Source organism: Mesoplodon densirostris, chromosome 11 (genome assembly GCF_025265405.1).
Source record: "Mesoplodon densirostris isolate mMesDen1 chromosome 11, mMesDen1 primary haplotype, whole genome shotgun sequence".
Taxonomy (NCBI): domain Eukaryota; kingdom Metazoa; phylum Chordata; class Mammalia; order Artiodactyla; family Ziphiidae; genus Mesoplodon; species Mesoplodon densirostris.
Genome location: NC_082671.1, coordinates 36,693,943 through 36,713,076, shown reverse-complemented (window position 1 = coordinate 36,713,076; position 19,134 = coordinate 36,693,943). Strand labels below are relative to the sequence as shown.

The following is a 19,134-nucleotide window of genomic DNA, read 5'->3' as shown; positions in this document are numbered from 1 at the left end:
GAAGAAACATTTTTAATAAGTTTGAAGTGCTTGAGTAACAAAAAACAAAGGACAAGTGACACACTTATATTTTACAAAGCATCACTTCCTTGGTTGCTGCTTACATGTAGGAACTATGGAAGTGGTCACCTTGAATTTGTCCTCATTGTATAAACAGCCTTTTAAACTTACAAGTTTATTCTTTAAAATCTGTGAGGAAAAGTAAACCCTTTGCCAAAAATACATTCAGACTCACATAGTCAGTGCAAGAAGTGAAATGTATAGTCTTCAAGATAAGAAAGACAACACAGACTGTTCTCCAAAGAGTCAAATTAAGGTTAAATTTCAAGGACCAAAAACTTCCATTTGTGGTTATTAAAATATTTGGGTGTGTCTGTATTCAGTTAATGCTTAGATTTTAAGCTTTTTGAAATTCTTAACAATTATACATGCTATTTTATTTATAAGGTGCTTGCATTTTATGTTCAACCCCAAAATAGACCTTTACAGTGTACATATTTGAAAACATACAAAACAGTTATTTGTTTTGATGACAGGATAAAACTGATATAACTTTTGGAAAGAAAAGATTTTTGACTATTAATAATATGGCTGGCTTCGAAGTAACTGTGGATTTTGGGAAACTAATGCAATATTGTAACATAAAACATGCATGGGCAAGAACTATTCACACTTTTCAGGTAAGAATGGACTTTTATAAAGCAATTTAAATAGCTTGCCAAGATAGAGTACCTTGCATTATTTTCTTCCTAAGTTTTGTTGCTTTTATTATTTTTTTAATTAGGAAACAAAATACACAAAAGTACAAAAACTACTGTACAGACACTAATGTTTTACACTGTCTGCTTCAGAGCTGTCTTTATTTTCTGGATCTAAGACATAGTTAAAGTCTCATCCTGCAGGCCTTCCCATGTCTCCCAGGAAAAGAGCAGTCAGGACCAGAATAACTGAATTTCCCTCTTGCTTCCGTCTCCAGTGTCACTTGGCATGGCACTCTTACTGATCTTGCCTTTATTTAAAATTTTGATATTTTGTTCATTGTGGATCATTTTTGCTCTAAATTTTAACTTTAAAATTATTTTCTTAAACTGAAATATAGTTGACTTACAATGTTTCAGGTGTACACAAAAGTGATTCAGTTATATGTGTAAATATATATGTATATGTATTTTCAGGTTCTTTTCCATTATTGGTTATTACAAGATATTGAATATATCAGTAGTGCCCTGTGCGATATAGAAGGTCCTTGTTGTTTATTTTATGTATAGTAGAGTGTATCTGTTAATTTGAAATCCCTAATTTATCCCTCCCCACCCCTTCCTTTCCCCCTTTGGTAACCATAAGTTTGTTTTCTATGTCTGTGAGACTGTTTCTGTTTTGTAAATAAGTTCATTTGTATCATTTTTTTAGATTCCACATATAAGTGATATCATATAGTTGTCTTTCTCTGACTCACTTCACTTAGTATGGTAATTTCTAGGTCCATCCGTGTTGCTGCAAATGGCATTATTTCATTCCTTTTTCCTTTTTTTTTTTTTTTTTTTTTGCCACATCATGCAGCTTCTGGGACCTTAGTTACCTGACTAAGGATTGAACCCAGGCCCAGCAGTGAAAGCACCAAGTCCTAACCACTGTACTGCCAGGGAATTCCCTATTTCATTCTTTTTTATGGCTGAGTAGTATTCCGTTGTATGTATGCGTGTGTGTATTTATATATATATATATATATATATATATATATATGTATGTATGTATGTATGTATACATACCACATCTTCTTTATCCATTCATGTGTCGATTCACATTTAGGTTGCTTCCATGTCTTGGCTATTGTAAGTAGTGCTGCTGTGAACATTGGGGTGCATGTATCTTTTCAAATTAGAGTTTTCTCTGGATATATGCCCAGGAGTGGGATTGCTGGATCATATGGTAATTCTATTTTTAGTTTTAGTTTTTTAAAAAAATTTTTTAAAAATGCAAGTAACTTTATTTTTTATCCACGCTGTGTGGCTTACGGAATCTCAATTCCCTGACCAGGGATTGAACCCACACCCTCAGCAGTGAAAGTGCAAGTCCTAACCAGTGGACCACCAGGGAATTCCCTATTTTTAATTTTTTGAGGAACTTCCATACTGTTCTCCATAGTGGCTGCACCAATTTACATTCCCACCAACAGTGTAGGAGGGTTCTGTTTTTCTCCACACCCTCTCCAGCATTTATTATTTATAGACTTTTTGATGATGGCTGTTCTGACTGGTGTGAGGTGATACCTCATTGTAGTTCTAATTTGAATTTCTCTAATAATTAGTAATGTTGAGCATCTTTTCATGAGCCTGTTGGCCATCTGTATGTCTTTGGAGAAATGTCTGTTTAGGTTTTCTGCCCATTTTTTGATTGGGTTGTTTGTTTTTTTGATATTGAGCTGTATGAGCTGTTTGTATATTTTGGAAATTAATCCCTTGTCGGTTGCATTGTTTGCAAATATTTTTTCCCAGTCCATAGGTTGTCTTTTCATTTTGTTTATGGTTTCCTTTGCTGTGCAAAAGCTTTTAAGTTTAATGAGGTCCCATTTGCTTATTTTTGCTTTTGTTTCCATTGTTCTAGGAGATGGATCCCCAAAAATATTGCTGTGATTTATGTCAAAGAGTGTTCTGCCTATGTTTTCCTCCAGGAGTTTTAAAATATCTGGTCTTACATTTAGCTCTTTAATCTGTTTGATTTTATTTTTGTATATGGTGTTAGAGAATGTTCTAATTTCGTTCTTTTACATGTAGCTGTCCAGTTTTCCCAGCACCACTTATTGAAGAGACTTTTCTCCATTGTATATTCTTGCCTCTGTTGTCATAGATTAATTGACCATAAGCGCACGGGTTTATTTCTGGGCTTTCTATCCTATTGGATTGATCTGTGTCTTTTTTTTGTGTGTGTGCCAGTACCATACTGTTTTGATGACTTTAGCTTTGTAGTATAGTCTGAAGTCAGGGAGCATGATTCCTTCAGCTCCATTCTTCTTTCTCAAACTTGTTTTGGCTATTTTTGGGTTTTTGTGTTTCTACACGAATTTAAAAATTTTTTGTTCCAGTTCTGTGAAAAATGTCACAAATGTCAAATTACCAAATGTTGATAATTTGTTAGGGATTACATTGACTCTGTAGATTGCCTTGGGTAATATGGTCATTTTAACAATATTGATTCTTTCAATCCAAGAACATGGTATATCTTTCCATCTGTTTGTGTCGTCTTCAGTTTCTATTATCAGTGTCTTATAGTTTTTGGAGTACAGGTATTCTGCCTCCTTTTTAGTCCTAGATATTTTATTCTTTCTGAAGTGGTTATAAATGGAATTGTTTCCTTAATTTCTCTTTCTGATAGTTTACTGTTAGTGTATAGAAATATAACAGATTTCCATATATTAATTTTGTGTCCTGCAGCTTTACTGAATTCATTGATGAGTTCTAGTGGCTTTCTGGTGGCATCTTTAGGATTTTCTATTTATACTATCATGTCATTTGCAAATAATAACAGTCTTACTTTTTCCTTTTCAATTTGGATTGCCTTTATTTGTTTTTCTTCTCTGATGCTTTGGCTAGGAATTCCAAAACTATGTTTAATAAAAGTGGCGAGAGTGGGCATCCTTGTCTTGTTCCTGATCTTAGAGGGAATGCTTTCAGCTTTTCACCATTGAGTATGATGTTAGCTTTGGGTTTGTCATATATGGCCTTTATTATGTTGAGTATGTTCCCTTTGTGCCCACTTTCTGGAGAGTTTTTTATTTTTTTTAATTTATTTGTCTTGATTGCTGAGTTTCTTGGTATCCTCTTAAATTTTGTACCCAAAGCAACTGCCTCATTTGCCCTCCCCTCATCCCAGGCCTTCTCACCCTCCTCAGAGGTGATTTCTGACCTGAATTTGTCTGTTCATATAGAAACAAGGTAACCAAGTTTTACATAAATGGTATTGTATTGATTATATATATTTTTACAACTTCTTTTTTATTTGTTTAACCAACTTTATTGGGGTATAAAAATGTATCCCCTTCCTCTACCCTTGTGAGGTAATTACTTTATTTTTTTTGAGGTAATTACTTTTGATTTGGGAATAATTTTAGATTTATGGAAGAGTTGGGAAGTTAGTACAGAGAGTTCCCATGTACCCTTCACCCAGCTTCCCCTAATATTAGCATCTTATATAACTATGGTATATTTGTCAAAACTAAGAAACTACTATTGGTACAGTACTATTAACTAAAAAATACACTTTATTTTGATTTCACCAGTTTGTCCATTAATGTCCTTTTTCTGCTCCAGAATCTTATTCTGGACACCACATTGCATTTGCTGCAACTTGCTTTTCAACTTTATTTTAATATTTTTTAATTCTCACAAGTTATTTGTGGCTCTGTTATTTATCTCATTGTTTTAAACTCCTCTCTCTGCCATTGTGTTGTTTTGGTGACAAAGCTGCATCCACTTTCTTTTTTTATATATATATAAATTTTATTTATTTATTTATTTTTGGCTGCATTGGGTCTTTGTTGCTGTGTGTGGGCGTTCTCTAGTTGCAATGAGCGGGGGCTACTCTTCATTGCAGTGCATGGGCTTCTCACTGTGGTGGCTTCTCTTGTTGCGGAGCATAGGCTCTAGGAGTGCAGGCTTCAGTAGTTGTGGCTCACAGGCTCACTAGTTGTGGCGCACGGGCTTAGTTGCTCCACGGCATGTGGGAACTTCCCGGACCAGGGCTTGAACCTGTGTCCCCTGCATTGGCAGGTGGATTCTTAACCACTGCACCACCAGGGAAGCCCCCACTTTCATTTTTATGCAGAAAATTTTATGGGTTAGACTGTATCCTCTAATAGTAGGCAAACATTAATTAGCATAGGGTTTTTTTTTCAAAGTGGATGGTGTTTTATTTATTAACTTACCCCACCTCAGTTCCAGAAAGAATTTGAAATGGCTTACAAAAAGTGCCCACAGTTGAGCATGATTTTTTAAAATATAAAGAAATGCACGTCAGGGACTTCCCTGGTGGTGCAGTGGTTAAGAATCTGCCTGCCAATGCAGAGGACACTGGGTTGAGCCCTGGTCCAGGAAGATCCCACATGTTGCAGAGCAACTAAGCCCGTGCGCCACAGCTACTGAGCCTGTGCTCTAGGGGCCACGAGCCATAACTACTGAGCCCACGTGGCACGACTACTGAAGACTGAGTGCCTAGAACCCATGCCCCATAACAAGAGAAGCCACCGCAATGAGAGGCCCGTGCACCACAACGAAGAGTAGCCCCCACTCACTGCAACTAGGGAAATCCTGTGTGCAGCAACGAAGACCCAACGCAGCCAAAAATAAATAAATAAATAAATAAATTTAACAAGAAAAATGCATGTCAAGTGGAAAATAAAGTTAAACATGATAAAAGGATTACTGCCAAGAGTGGATTAGAATGCTGATATGCATACTGTCCTATTTGTGTGTTAATGTAGACTGCAGATTTAGCTTTTAAGTTCCCTTAAGGCCAAAGTTCCCAAAGCAAAGAGAGAAGCAGTCAGTTGACTATGTCTACTAGGTTAAAGTAAATGAACGAACAAGCAGTTTTTGAGAAGGGCAAATATTCCTAGCTGTGAGATCTGGGAGAAATTTCTCCCATGGATTTTTATGATGGGGACTCTGGAATTCTGGAAACTCATATTCTTCAATTTTGGGAAATTTTCTTAAATAATTTCATTATCTCATCCTCAGCTTTCTCTGTTTTTTCTTTCTAGAACTTCTACTGTATGGATATTGGACCTCCAGAACTGGTTACCTGAATTCTTATCAGCTCTCCTATTTTCCCTCTCATTAATGTTTTGTTCTGTTTATTTCTTCACATTTATAATCCAGTTTTTCTGTTGCATTTCTAGACAAATAAGTAGTGAAGGGTTTTTATTACTACTGGCTGGAGATTGGAGTAGATATCTTGGAATGTTCTCTTCATTGAATCTGGCTCTTATTTCATAGTTGAAATAATGCCTCTTACCTCTGAGAACATTTGTGATTGTTGTCTTCTATCAGTATAGTTTGTTCTTCAAGTTCATTTGAGCTCAACAAAAATGTATTGAGTCAGACTCTCTTCTCTGTGCTTGGTATAGGTCAGTCCATGAAATAATCAATGATACTTGACATTTTGAGGATTATATTTGGTAAGGAAGAGGATAGAGACAGATGTAATTGAAAAAAATAAGTAAACTATGTATTATGTGAGAAGGTGGTAAATGCTGTGGGAAAGGGGTGGGGGTGAGGTGCAGTTGTAATTTTAAATAGGTGGTCAGGGTAGGCCTTGCTGACAAGGTGGCATCTGAGCAAAGATTTGAAGGAGGTAATGAAGTTAAACCATGTGAATATCTGGGACAAGAGCATTCTAGGTAGAGAGAATAGCCAAGACCAAAGTTCTAAGGTGGGAGGCTGTCCAGCAGGTTTGAGAAACAGGAACAGCAAGGAGGCCAGTGTGGGAGAGTGACAGGAGATGAGGTTAGAGGAGTGATGTGGGCCAGGTCACCTCCTGGGGCCTTCTAGGACTGTGTTATCCAATATGGTAGACAAATCTGGTCCACCACCTGTTTTGGTAGATAAATTTTTATTGGAACCCAGTCCCACATTCATTCACATATTGGTTATGGCTGTTCTTGCACTACAAAGGAAGAACAGAGTGGTTGCCATAGAGACCATCTGGCCTACAAAGCTTAAAATACTGATGCTTTGACCCTTCACAGAAAAAGTTTTTTTTTTGTTTTTTTTGCGGTACGCGGGCCTCCCACTGCCGTGGCCTCTCCCGTTGCGGAGCACAGGCCCCAGACACGCAGGCCCAGCGGCCATGGCCCACGGCCCAGCCGCTCCGTGGCATGCGGGATCCTCCCGGACCGGGGCACGAACCCGTGTCCCCCGCATCGGCAGGCGGACTCCCAACCACTGCGCCACCAGGGAAGCCACAGAAAAAGTTTTTTGACCCCCACTCTAAGGTCCATATAGACTTTCAGATTCTAGGTCCATAAACTCATGAAGGGCATTAGTGGTTTGTGTCTATTCATACCAGTTGTTGAGTTTTTGAACAAATTTAGAGAAGTAAATAAATAAAACTTGCCTCCTTTAAGAAGTTTGACAGTTCTTAATGATTTGAGGAAGATTTAAAACATGGGCAAATGATTAATAGCAGGTTGTGAGGTGAAGGTAGGTGCCCATGTCCCACTTTCGGAGGACAGCCTTGGCTCACAGTCTAATTTTTATCCTCATTCACTCAATGAGACACCTGATAAAGAACAGTGAGCAAGACAGATGTGGTCCTGCCTTCACAGAGCTTACAGTCCAGTGAGGAGTACAGTTAAGAAGGCAGTTGGTGACAGTCCAGTCAGGTAAAAATACTGTGATAGAGGAAGTACAGGGTGCTGGAAAGTACATGGATTGGGCAGCTAATCCAGAAGTAGGCCAGATGAAGGCCAGGGACTGGGGAGCACAGGCAGGATCACAAGGAAGTTCTTTGTGCTTGAGGGAGCCTGGCTCATGGGAAGGAAGGGGGAAAGGAAGGAGGGGAAAGGCCAAGGCTGGCTCCTGAAGGGCTGCACGAGATTAAGGAGTTAGGACTTTTGTTTGGAGAGCCTGGGAGCCATTAATGGGTTTTAAGCAGAATCTGATGTGACTAGATTTGCATTTGACAAATAGTACCGTGGCTGCTATTTGTGAGGACAGTGTATTGCAGTAAATGTGGGTACAGGGAGACATTATGAGGCTATTAGATTTTTCTGTGATACTTAATTGATGATTAAGAACTCAGCTAAGTTTAGGTAGACGTTTACCTGTTTACAAAAATACAGTGTAAAGTATAAAGTCCATGGGAGGATGAGGGGATGGTGCTGTATATCTAGCAAATGTGTTTAACATTTGTAGAATTATGTATCATTTACATTCATTTCTGAGATTCAGCAGCATTGGAAGGAAGTATTTATCAAACTTTTATAACCTGAAGAGTTGGTTCAAACTCTCTGTGTCCAGCAAGGTAGAAGTGCTTGGTATGTACAAGGTTTTTTTTAGTGCAGATGTGTATTTTCTACATGCCTCATCTTGTTGTTTGTCTCCCCCACAATTCCTCTTTCAGGCAGAGGAATGTGGGAGCATTGGGAGAGAGAATGGCTCTAACCCCTTCTTAGTTTATATTGGCACTGAAAATACAGGGACTAAGAATAGCCACAATTTGTTATTGTTTTCTTGAAATTGTTTTCTCACAGTTACATTGTGACATTGGGCATTTTTCTTGCCTGTAGTATAGTTCTTGGTTTGTTAAACCCAAGAAACAAAGGTTCGTCATTCTCTTTTGTCTTACTTTGATAAGAGTAATAAATGGTTCAACATTGGAAAAATACGGAAAGTAGAAAAAAAAATCCTCCATAGGCCCTCCGTTTGGAAACAGACTGGTTGCATTTTTGGTAGGATTCCCTTCTTGCTTTGTGATTTACTTTGTTTTTGTTACATCTTTATGTGCACTTCGTATTTTTGATCAGAGTATTTTGTGTTACATGGTTGTGATCATTTTTTATATATATGTATCAAGTTTTTAAAATTTTGTTATATTTTAAAGCATATCTGATGTTTGTAACATATATAGATACATGATATAGAAAAATAAACATATATATATTTATCTATTTCCTATTATTGGATATTTCAGGTGTCTGTTTTTTGTTATATAAGTAACAGTGGAGTAAGACATCCATACATAAAGCCCATACAGCTGTTTCAAATTCTTTTATTAAGGAAGATTTAGCACTGCATGCAGTTTAAAGTTTATTGCTGGGTTTCTACATGCCAGTTTTGGATCTATGACACCCAAACTTAGCAGCATAATTAGAAAACGGGAATTCCAGGATAATGAATAAAATGGAACCCATCAGATGGATTCATTTGAATACTCTGGCCAGGTAGAATGCTCTTGAGAGCACTTTGAGGACTTGTCTCCTTTCTGCCTTTGTAGACTGTCCAGAGACATGAACCCATTATGCAGTATTAAATTTCCCTCGTGCATTATTTCCCCTCAGGGGTCGGAGGAGAAGACAGTCGTGTATGTGGTTGGGAAGGCGGGCCGCCAGCACTGGCAGCACGTGTACACAGCGGTGACCCGGGGCCGCTGCAGAGTGTACGTCATTGCAGAGGAGTCTCAGCTTCGGAGCGCAATTATGAAAAACAGCGTTCCCAGAAAAACTCGTTTAAAACATTTTTTGCAAAACAAGCTCTCTGAGAGCTGTGCATCTCCAGCAGAGTTTGCATCCCCATCAAAGAGCCCTGAAGACAGCAGGAGACCCAGCACACATCCATCAGCATCCCCACTCCCTACAGCCACAGATGACAGGGTGACAGATTACGTCCCCAGAAGGAGGGCCTCTGTGGCTGGTGACACGCTGTTTCCCTTTGCTGAAGGATGGGAATTACCTTCATCTGATGAAGTGCATACAATTGAGGATCCATCACCATCGAGAGGGTCCAAAAGAACATGTAGCATGAATGCCGCTGCAAGTCCAAGCAAAATTCTTATGGTAGGACTGATGTTCAGGTTTTATTTCAATATTGCTGGCTTCAGTGCGCTTATAAATGACTGTGTATTTTTGTTAATGCCACATAGTGCTGCAGGACTTAAAAAACAAGTGTTCCTCTCACCTCTGTCCCATTTCCTCTCTATTTCTATATCCCGGTGGATCTTAGCTTGATCTCGGTTGAACGTTTCTCCCTCTGCTTGAGGCTGGCACTCTGGACAGCGTCAGTGGACTGGTGGAGGCGGCATGCCAGGAGAAACTTCCTCGTCTTCCTCATCACCTTCCCCTTCCTTTCGCAGGCCATGGTCCCATTTTTATCCCCACAGCTCCATTGAAGTGGCTGGTCCCAGTCATCTTCTTATCAACTTCAGAGGCCTTTTCTTAGGTCTCATTCTGGACTTTTCCCCCCGACAGTTAACATTTTTAACTGCAGTTGCTGTTGCCACGTTTCCTTCCCTTGGTTTCAGTGTGCCCTTTCCCTCTGACACTTCCCCTCCATCTCTGGCTCATCGCCCCTTCATGTCTTCCCTCCTTTTCTTCCCTTCCTCTGACTGGAGACATCTCCCCCAGGCTCAGGGCTTCTTTCCCTTGAGGCCTGATCCCATTCTCTCAGTTTTAGCTGTCACCTTTGCACTGGTGATTTGGTCAACAAATAGTTTTCAACTGTCCATTGCATTCCAGGCACTGGGCATTCAGAAGTTCAGTGGCTTCAGTGGCTCCCTAGTTCCTACTGCATAAATTCCAGGCAATCTGGCTTGGCATTTGAGACCTTTCTCTGTTCAATTCCATCTTTCCCAGCATCATTTCATTTATTTCTCACTATTCCTTTTTTTTTTTCTTTAGTCAATCTAGTCTTCATTCATTCACTACATTGAACCAAACTTATTCTCATCTCTTCCTTTTGGTTTTTCTTGGATTCCTCCTTTTCTCTGCCCCCTCTCTTTCAGCATTTGAAATAAAAAAACATAGCTCCTCTGCTAGTCACTGATCTAAATGTTGGAGGGAGAGAAACAGATAGGTCCCTGGCTTCGTGGCCACTACATTGTACCAGTGGGTCATAGGCAATCCATACCACAGAAAATAAAGTTTTCAGGTCAAGAAAAATTCTATGAAGAAAATACAGGTAATGAGGTAGGGAATGGTCGGTAGGAGTTGGGGGGCAGGAGGTGCTATTCTGCCATGTTGGTCTGGTAAGTCCTTGCTGAGGAGGTTACGTGTGAGCTGAGCACTAAATGATGCAAAGAAGCCAGCCGGTTGAGGCCCTGAGGAAGAGCATCCCAGGCAGAGGATGTAGAACATGCAAAGCTGAGAAGGAGTGACCTTACTGGAAGGGGAAGGGTGACCAGTGTGCCTAGTGAATGAGGAAGAGAGAAGATGTGATGATCTCAGAGAGACAGGCAGAACTACAGGAGGCAGCTGGGACTTTATCCTACTTGCCACGGGAATCCATTGGAGGGCTTTAAGCAAAGGTGCGATATCATCTGATGTATGCTTGACAGCCATCTCTCTGCTGTAGAGAGTGACCTGTGGAAAGAAAGGTGGAAGCAAGAAGACCAGTCGGGTTGTCCCAGGGAGAGCAGTGAACGAGCAGCGAGGGTGATGAGAAGTGGTTGGATTCTTGATGCCTGTTGGAGATGGAGTCTATTTGACTTGCTGATTGGATGTGAGGGGGTAAAACAAACAATGACCCAGGACGATTCCTGGATTTCTGCCTGAAGCAGCTTGGTGAATGGTAGTGCCGTTTCTTGAGATGGGAAAGATAATGAGGAGAACTGCGTTTGGGGAAATGGAGAGTTCTCTTTCAGCATGTTATGTTTAAGTTATTAATTAGATGTATATGTGGACTTGTTGAGAAAGGCAGTGGTTGGTAGAGAAGTTTAGAGCCTCAGGGTAGGTTAGGGAGGGGAATGTCCATTTAGGAGTCATTAGCATATAGTGGTGGGTTAATTTCAGGAGATGCCACAGATAGAGGAGGAGGCCTTAAGACTGAGTTCTGGGGGTACTCCTAACTTTCAGAGGTCTGGCAGAGGAGGAAGAACTGGCAAAAGTGACTGAAAAGAAGTACGAGTGAGAGAAAAGGAAGACTAGGGTGGTGGGAGGGGACAAAAGTCTACCTAGGGTGGACTGGTCAGAGACTAGGGGGTGAGAGGGTGGAGGAAGCAGTAGAGAGGCAGGGTTCTTGAGAAGGTTGCTATGAAAAGGAGCAGAGAGATAGGGCTGTATCTGGATGGAGGACTCATGGTCAAGGAAGGATTTATTGATTTATTTATTTTGGATGGGTACATTAAAGCATCCTAGCGTATTGATGGAATGGTCCAATGGAAAACAAGAAATTCATGATTCAGAGAGAGGGGATAATTGTAGGAATGGAGTCCTGAAGTGGGTGAGATGGGAAAATCCAGAGCATAAGTAGAGGAGTTTCCCTTAGATAGGATTGGGGACATTGTGGGGTGTGTGTGTGTGTGTGTGTGTGTGTGTGTGTATACACACACATATATGTATACACATGCATATAATGGAATATTACTCAGCCATAAAAAAGAAAGTGATAAAAGTAGACATAGCAGAAAAAAGTTTTCCCTTTTTTTCTTCTTCAAAATAGTAGGATCACTGCTGATTCTAAGTTTCATTCAGTACTCAAGATCAACTCTGCTGAGATGGAATTTCCATCTCAACAAAGCATCTTTTTTTTTTTTAATTAACTATGTTACATCTTACAAAGACCCTGGGATAAATAAAGCTTTTGACCTGGAGCAGAAAACAGAAGCAGTTCCAAGGAAAGAGTCTTTTTCTAAAAGTTTCTTGCTTTCTATTTCTTAGCAGCAACATGGGGTGGAGGAATCATGGTTTATAGGATGGTACGAAGAGAAACTGGCAGCACTATTCATCTTCAGTTTTGAGCTTGCCAAAGCTTTTAAGCTCCAGGGGAGGCTAATGTCCCTGAAGGTCTGGAGCGCCAAGAGTGACGGTGGGGGGCTGCCCCGTGTGGGTTGTTCTCACCGCGTGATGGCGGCAGTACAAGCGAAGTCCCCTAACTGAAGAGGATGAGTTCTCTCACATGGTTTGCCACAAGTATGTGGCATTTACAGGAATCCCTAGAAACGAGGAAACTAGAATTCAAAGCTTCAGGACTTTATAAATTAGGGACTTCTTTGTCTCGTAATTCTAGACTTTCAGGTGCATTGAGATGTGTCGTTTGTGAAAGATCAAATTCGATGACAAGGGCTGCCCACATATCTATCCTTCATATTTGTATTGCTACATAAGAGCCAAACCAGCACTGAGATTCTACAAATACCAATGACTAAAGTACCTGAGCCCCTCCCTCCTAGAAGAAAGCTTTTGCTTTTCCGTCAATTAATAGCTTTGGGTTTGGAAAAAAGTCCTCAAAGAAAATGTTGACCTGATTTTTTTTTTTTCCTTTTGCCTAGCCTCCCACCATCAAAGAAAAAAAGGGATGGGTGACAAAAATGACCCTTAAAAAACATATGTGTAAAATATTGCTAAAATGTATCATGTTTAAAGCAGGATTTCCAGAATTTTTTGAAAGAAAATGACATTTTTACTTAAAAATAAAAAAAAGCTAGGAAAGACATAATCACATAGTCCCTGAATAAAGATAGTCCTTGTCTTAGAGTTCCCTAGAGAAACAGAACCAATAGCGTGTGTCTCCATCTATCTGTCTGTCTATCTATCTATCTATCTTTCTAGGCTATTTAATTTAACCTATCTATCTGAATTTATTTTAAGGAGTTGGCTCATGCCATTGTGAAGGCTGGTGTTGGTAAAGTCCAAAATCTGCAGGTAAGCTGGCAGATAGGAGGCTCAGAGAAGAGTTGATGTTGCATTTCAAGTTCCGAAGGTAGTCTGCTGGCAGAATTCCTTCTTCCTGGGGGGAGGTCAGTCTTTTTTCTGTTAAGGCTTTCAGTTGATTGGATGAAGCCCACCTACATTATGGAGGGTAATCCACTTTACTCAGTCGGCTGATTTAAATGTTGGTCTCCTCTAAAAAATACCTTCAAAGAAACGTCTAGAACAGTATTATTCAACCAAATATCGGGGTACTGTGGCTTAGCCAAGTTAACACATGAAATTAACCATCACCGTCCTCTAAATTGAACAGATTTAGCATGATGAATGATGAGTTGAATTTTGCTAATTTTTCTCTTTCCCTGTGGTGGTGAGTCTTCTTCATGACTGTACTGGTCCATTGGTGCTTGGGAATCACTAACAGTACCAAGAGTATACTTGAGGTGTACTTGCAGTGTATCGTCTTAACCACACCTACAGCTGGCGTCGTGGACATGCAGGCTGGGCAGTCGGTCATACAGGGCTTTGTGCTTAGAAGGAACCCATGCTTGTTTTAATGTTCTCTGCTTGCCATCTTGAAATTCTTAATTTTTGAACAAGGGGCCCACATTTTAATTTTGCACTGCCCAATTATGTAGTGGACCCTGTCCATACTTTTAGAAATTAAATATATGTACTCAGTTAGCAAATAGTCACTTCTACATGCCAGTCCTGGAGGTGGGTAGTGGCGTTACCACAGTGAGCAAAAGCAGGATGACAGCTGATTGCTCTGGTCTGCTCCAGGCTTCCACGGGGTGGGAAAATGTATGATGTCTTCTGAGAAGCAGTCAGAGGGAATAGAATTACACAGGGTAGACTGACTATATTTTTATAAAATTAACTTTATTTTTATTGTTGTTCCAACAGGTGGAAGAGTCATCTCCACAAGTGTCTTGTAAACTTCAGAATTTGAGACTAAATAGTTTAACCCCCAGGCAACTTTTCAAACCTACAGATAATCAAGAAACTTAGTTTTATTTCAGATTGCTCAAAATAATTGTCTATTTTTTTCCATTCAACACAAAATGAACATAGCTTCAAAGGATCAAGACAAAAGAGGATGTCTATTAACTGGAGTTTTATTTTAAGACATTTGGGTTAGCAGATATTTTAAAATCATTTCATCAACGAAAACCTTAGTGATTTTGACATCTGTCATCAGGAGAACTAACAGCACTGGTCATATATGAGGGAAAAATATGTTATATATATTTTTTAAAAACCTGTACTTTTAAAAGTGTTTTATTTTTAGAATAACGCCTTATTAAATTCCATCATCATTGTGGGTGATCTTTGCCATTGGGTTGAAGCAGTGGTAAAGATAAACTGTAATTATATCTCTCAAATTGTTAACACATATTCTAGGACATTGTGTCTTCTGCAAAGTGGTCATCTCACAAGGCTGCTACTTGCTCCGTCACTGCTGCCTGGACCTACCTGGTACCTTTTCCTGGAAATTCCTGCTGAGCTGGAAGCACATTGGTTTTGGTTTTGGTTTTCTTAATTTGAGATATAATTGACATAGGACGTTGGGTAAGTTTAAGGTGTGCATCATGTTGATTCACTACTTCTATATTGCAATATAATTATCACTGTAGCATTAGCTAATATGTCTATCATGTCACATAGTTATCATTTCTTCTGAGAATATATTGTTTTAAAGATATTCCACTTTGAAAATTTTTTTTCCTCTCAGTGATTTGATTTTTTTGAGTTTTATTTATTATTAAATGGTAAAAGAAAAAGTTAGGAAAAATTTACCTGTTATCCCAGTGTTTTAAAAATAGCCTTCCTGGGCTTCCCTGGTGGCGCAGTGGTTGAGAGTCCGCCTGCCGATGCAGGGGACACGGGTTCGTGCCCTGGTCCGGGAAGATCCCACGTGCCGTAGAGCGGCTGGGCCCGTGAGCCATGGACGCTGAGCCTGCGCGTCCGGAGCCTGTGCTCCACGGCGGGAGAGGCCCCAACAGTGAGAGGCCCGCGTATCGCAAAAAAAAAAAAAAGCCTTCCTGAGATGTAATTCACATACAGTTCACCCGTTTACGTAGTTGAGTGGCTTTTAGTAAATTCACAGAATTGTGCAACCAACAACACAATTGATTTTAGAACATTTTAATCATCCCCCAAAGAAATCCTATACCTCTTAGCTCTAATCCCTTTTCCCTTTCAGTCCTAGAACTGCTAATCTATTTTGTCTCTATTGATTTGCCTATTTCAGACATTTCATATAAATGGAATCATACAATATATGATCCCTTGTTACTGACTTCTTTGACTTAGAATAATGTTTTCAGACTTCATCCACGTTGCAACATGTAACAGTGCTTCATCCCTCTCCCTTTTTTAAAGTTTAAAAAAAAATTATGTACAAAGAACTATCATTATTTCTTTTATTGGGTATATGTCTTGGATAATCCATTCAAGGAGTATCATTTTATCCAGCTTGATGAAGCCTAGATCTTTCATGTACTGATGGAAAAACTGGCGGCATATATTGAGGTAATATTCCCAGATCAGACCATGCTGGTTTGAGCTGATGTGGCGAGATCACAGGAACCTTGGCTGAATTTTTGCAGGTAGCTCTAGTAGAGTTGCTGATGACCCATCCTGCTTTCAGTAGTGCAATGAGGCAGAAGGCTTTCATTTCTTTTTATTACGAAATATTCCATTGTATGGATATGGTATGTTGAATTTATCCATTCATTAGTTCATGGACATGTGGGTTGCTTCCTCTTTTTGGCTATCATAACTAATGTTGCTATGAACATCTGTGTACAAGTTTTTGTGTGGGTATATATTTTCATTTCTTCTAAGTATATACCTAGGAATGGAATTGCTGGTCGTATGGTAACTCTATGTTTAACCTTTTGAGGAGCTGCTAAACTCTTTTCCAAAGCAGCTGTACCATTTTATACTTACACTAGCAGTGTGTGAGGGTTCCAGTTTCTCCATTATCGCCAACATTTGTTATTATCTGACTTTTTAATTATAGCCATCCTAGTGGATATGAAGTGACATAATGGTTTTGATTTGCTTTTCCCTTATGACTAATGATGTTGATCACCTTTTTGTGTGCTTATTGGCCATTTGTATGTCTTCAGAGAAATGTCTATTCAGATACTTTGTCCAATTAAAAATTGGGTTATTTTCCTTTTTATTATTGAGTATGAGTTCTTAATATGTTCTACATACCTGTCTCCTTAGAAACATTATTTACCAACGTTTTTAATTGTGATGATGTCCAGTGTATGTATTTTTGTTGTTGTTATTGCTTGTGCTATTGGTGCTACATCTGAGAAACCAATGCTTATCTAAAGTCATGAAGACCTACTCCTATTTTTTCTTACACGAGTTAAATAGTGCTAAGTGTTACATTTAGCTCTTGGATTCATTTTGAGTTAATTTTTTTTTATGGTGGGGTAGGAGCCCAACTTTATTCTTTTGCATGTTGCTCTCCAGTTTTTCCAATTCCATTTCTTAAAGTGACTATTTCTCCATTGAATTGTGTTGGCATCCTTGTCAAAAAATCAGTTGATTGGGCTTCCCTGGTGGCACAGTGGTTGGGAGTCTGCCTGCCGATGCAGGGGATGTGGGTTCGTGCCCCAGTCCGGGAGGATCCCACATGCCTCGGAGCAGCTGGGCCCGTGAGCCATGGCCGCTGAGCCTGCGCGTCCGGAGCCTGTGCTCCACAACACGGGAGGCCACAGCAGTGAGAGGCCCGCGTACCGCAAAAAAAAAACACAACAAAACAAAAAAAACAGTTTATTATAAATGTGAGGGTTTATTTCTGGATTCTCTATCTATTCCATTGATCCAAACATCTGTCCTTTTGCCAGCACCATGAGTCTTCATTAGTTTTGCAGGTTTGAAGTCAACAAATGTGGGGCCTTACCTGGTGGTCCAGTGGTTAAGACTCCACGCTTCCACTGCAGTGGGTGCAGGTTCAGTCCCTGGTCAGGGAACTAAGATAAGATTCCCACATGCTGTGTGGCGCAGCCAAAAAAAAAAAAAGGAAATCAAGAAATGTGAGTCCTTTGGGCTTCCCTGGTGGTGCAGTGGTTGAGAGTCTGCCTGCTGATGCAGGGGATGTGGGTTCGTGCCCCGGTCCGGGAAGATCCCACATGCCGCAGAGCGGCTGGGCCCGTGAGCCATGGCCGCTGAGCCTGTGCGTCTGGAGCTTGTGCTCCGCAACGGGAGAGGCCCGCGTACCACAAAAAAAAAAAAAAAAAAAAAGAAAGAAAGAAGTGTGAGTCCTTCAATTTACTCCTCTCTTTCAAGATTTTTTGGCTCTTGTGGATCCCTTGCTTTTCGTATGAATTTTAGGATCAGCTTGTCAATTTTATTGACAAAGGAGCCAACTGGCATTTTGATTGGGATTGTGTTGAATCTGTATATCTGGGGAGTATTGCCATCTTAACAATATTAAGTCTTCTGATCTATAAACATGGGATGTCTTTCTATTTATGTCTTCTTTCATTTCTTTCAACAATGTCTTATAGCTTCAGAGTATAGCTTTGTGCTGTTATTTAATTGAAGTATAGCTGATTTACAATGTGTTAGATTCAGGTGTAAAGCAAAGTGATTGAGTTATCTTTATCTATAGATACATAGTATATTCTTTTTCAGATTCTTTTTTATTGCAGGTTATTAAAAGATATTGAATATAGTTCCCTGTGCTATACAATAGGTCCTTGTTGCTTATCTATTTTATGTATAGTAGTGTGTATGTGCTAATCTCAAACTCCTAATTTATCCATCCCCACCCCTTTCCCATTTGGTAACCATGTTTGTTTTCTATGTCTGTGAGTCTGTGTTTTGTAAATCAGTTCATTTCTATTATTTTTTAAGATTCCACACGTAAGTGATATCGTATAATATTTATTGTTGTCTGACCTCATTTAGTATGATAATCTCTAAGTACATCCATGTTGCTGCAAATGGCATTATTTCATTCTTTTTTTATGGCTGAGTAATCTTCCATTATATGTATATGTGTGTGTGTGTATACATATATGTGTATATATATACATACCACATCTTCTTTATCCATTCATCTATCCATGGACGTTTAGGTTGCTTCCATGTCTTGACTACTGTAAATAGTGCTGGTATGAACATAGGGGTGTATGTATCTTTTCGAATTAGAGTTTTCTCTGGATATATGCCCAGGTGTGGAATTGTTCGACCATATGGTAACTCCATTTTTAGTTTTTTAACGAACATCCATACCGTTCTCCATAGTGGCTTCACCAGTTTACATTCCCACCAACAGTGCAGGAGAGTTTCCTTTTCTCCACACCCTCTCCAGCATTTATTATTTGGAGACTTTTGGGTGATGCCATTCTGACCGACGTGAAGTGATTACTTCATTGTAGTTTTGATTTGCATTTCTCTATTAATTAGCGATGTTGAACATCTTTTCATGTGCCCGTTGGCCATCTGTATGTCTTCTTCACAGAAATATCTATTTAGGTTTTCTGCCCATTTTTGGATTAGGTTCTTTTTTTTTTCATATTGAGCTCTATAACCTGTCTGCATATTATGGAAATTAATACCATGTCAGTGACATCATTTGCAAATATTTTCTCCCATTCTGTAGGTTGTCTTTTCATTTTGTTTGTGGTTTCCTTTGCTGTGCAAAAGCTTTTAGCTTATTAAGGTCCCATTTGTATATTTTTGCTTTTGTTTCCACTACCCTAGGGGACAGATCCAAACAAGTATGGCTGCTATTTATGTTAGAC

The 19,134-nt window shown here is 39.5% G+C and overlaps 1 protein-coding gene and 1 pseudogene across 1 annotated transcript in view; one reads left to right on the top strand and one right to left on the bottom strand.

Annotated features, from left to right (window-relative positions):
- HELB (DNA helicase B) overlaps positions 1-16,505 on the top strand; it is a 35,652-nt gene extending 19,147 nt beyond the window's left edge. Inside the window, exons 11-13 of the mRNA XM_060113473.1 lie at positions 537-680; positions 9,056-9,550; positions 14,264-16,505. Coding sequence (XP_059969456.1) covers positions 537-680; positions 9,056-9,550; positions 14,264-14,368 — 744 coding nt within the window. The 3' untranslated portion in view covers positions 14,369-16,505. The remainder of the gene's footprint in view (positions 1-536; positions 681-9,055; positions 9,551-14,263) is intronic.
- Positions 15,426-15,999, bottom strand: LOC132499499 (small ribosomal subunit protein uS14-like; annotated as a pseudogene).
- Positions 16,506-19,134: the final 2,629 nt, after the last annotated feature.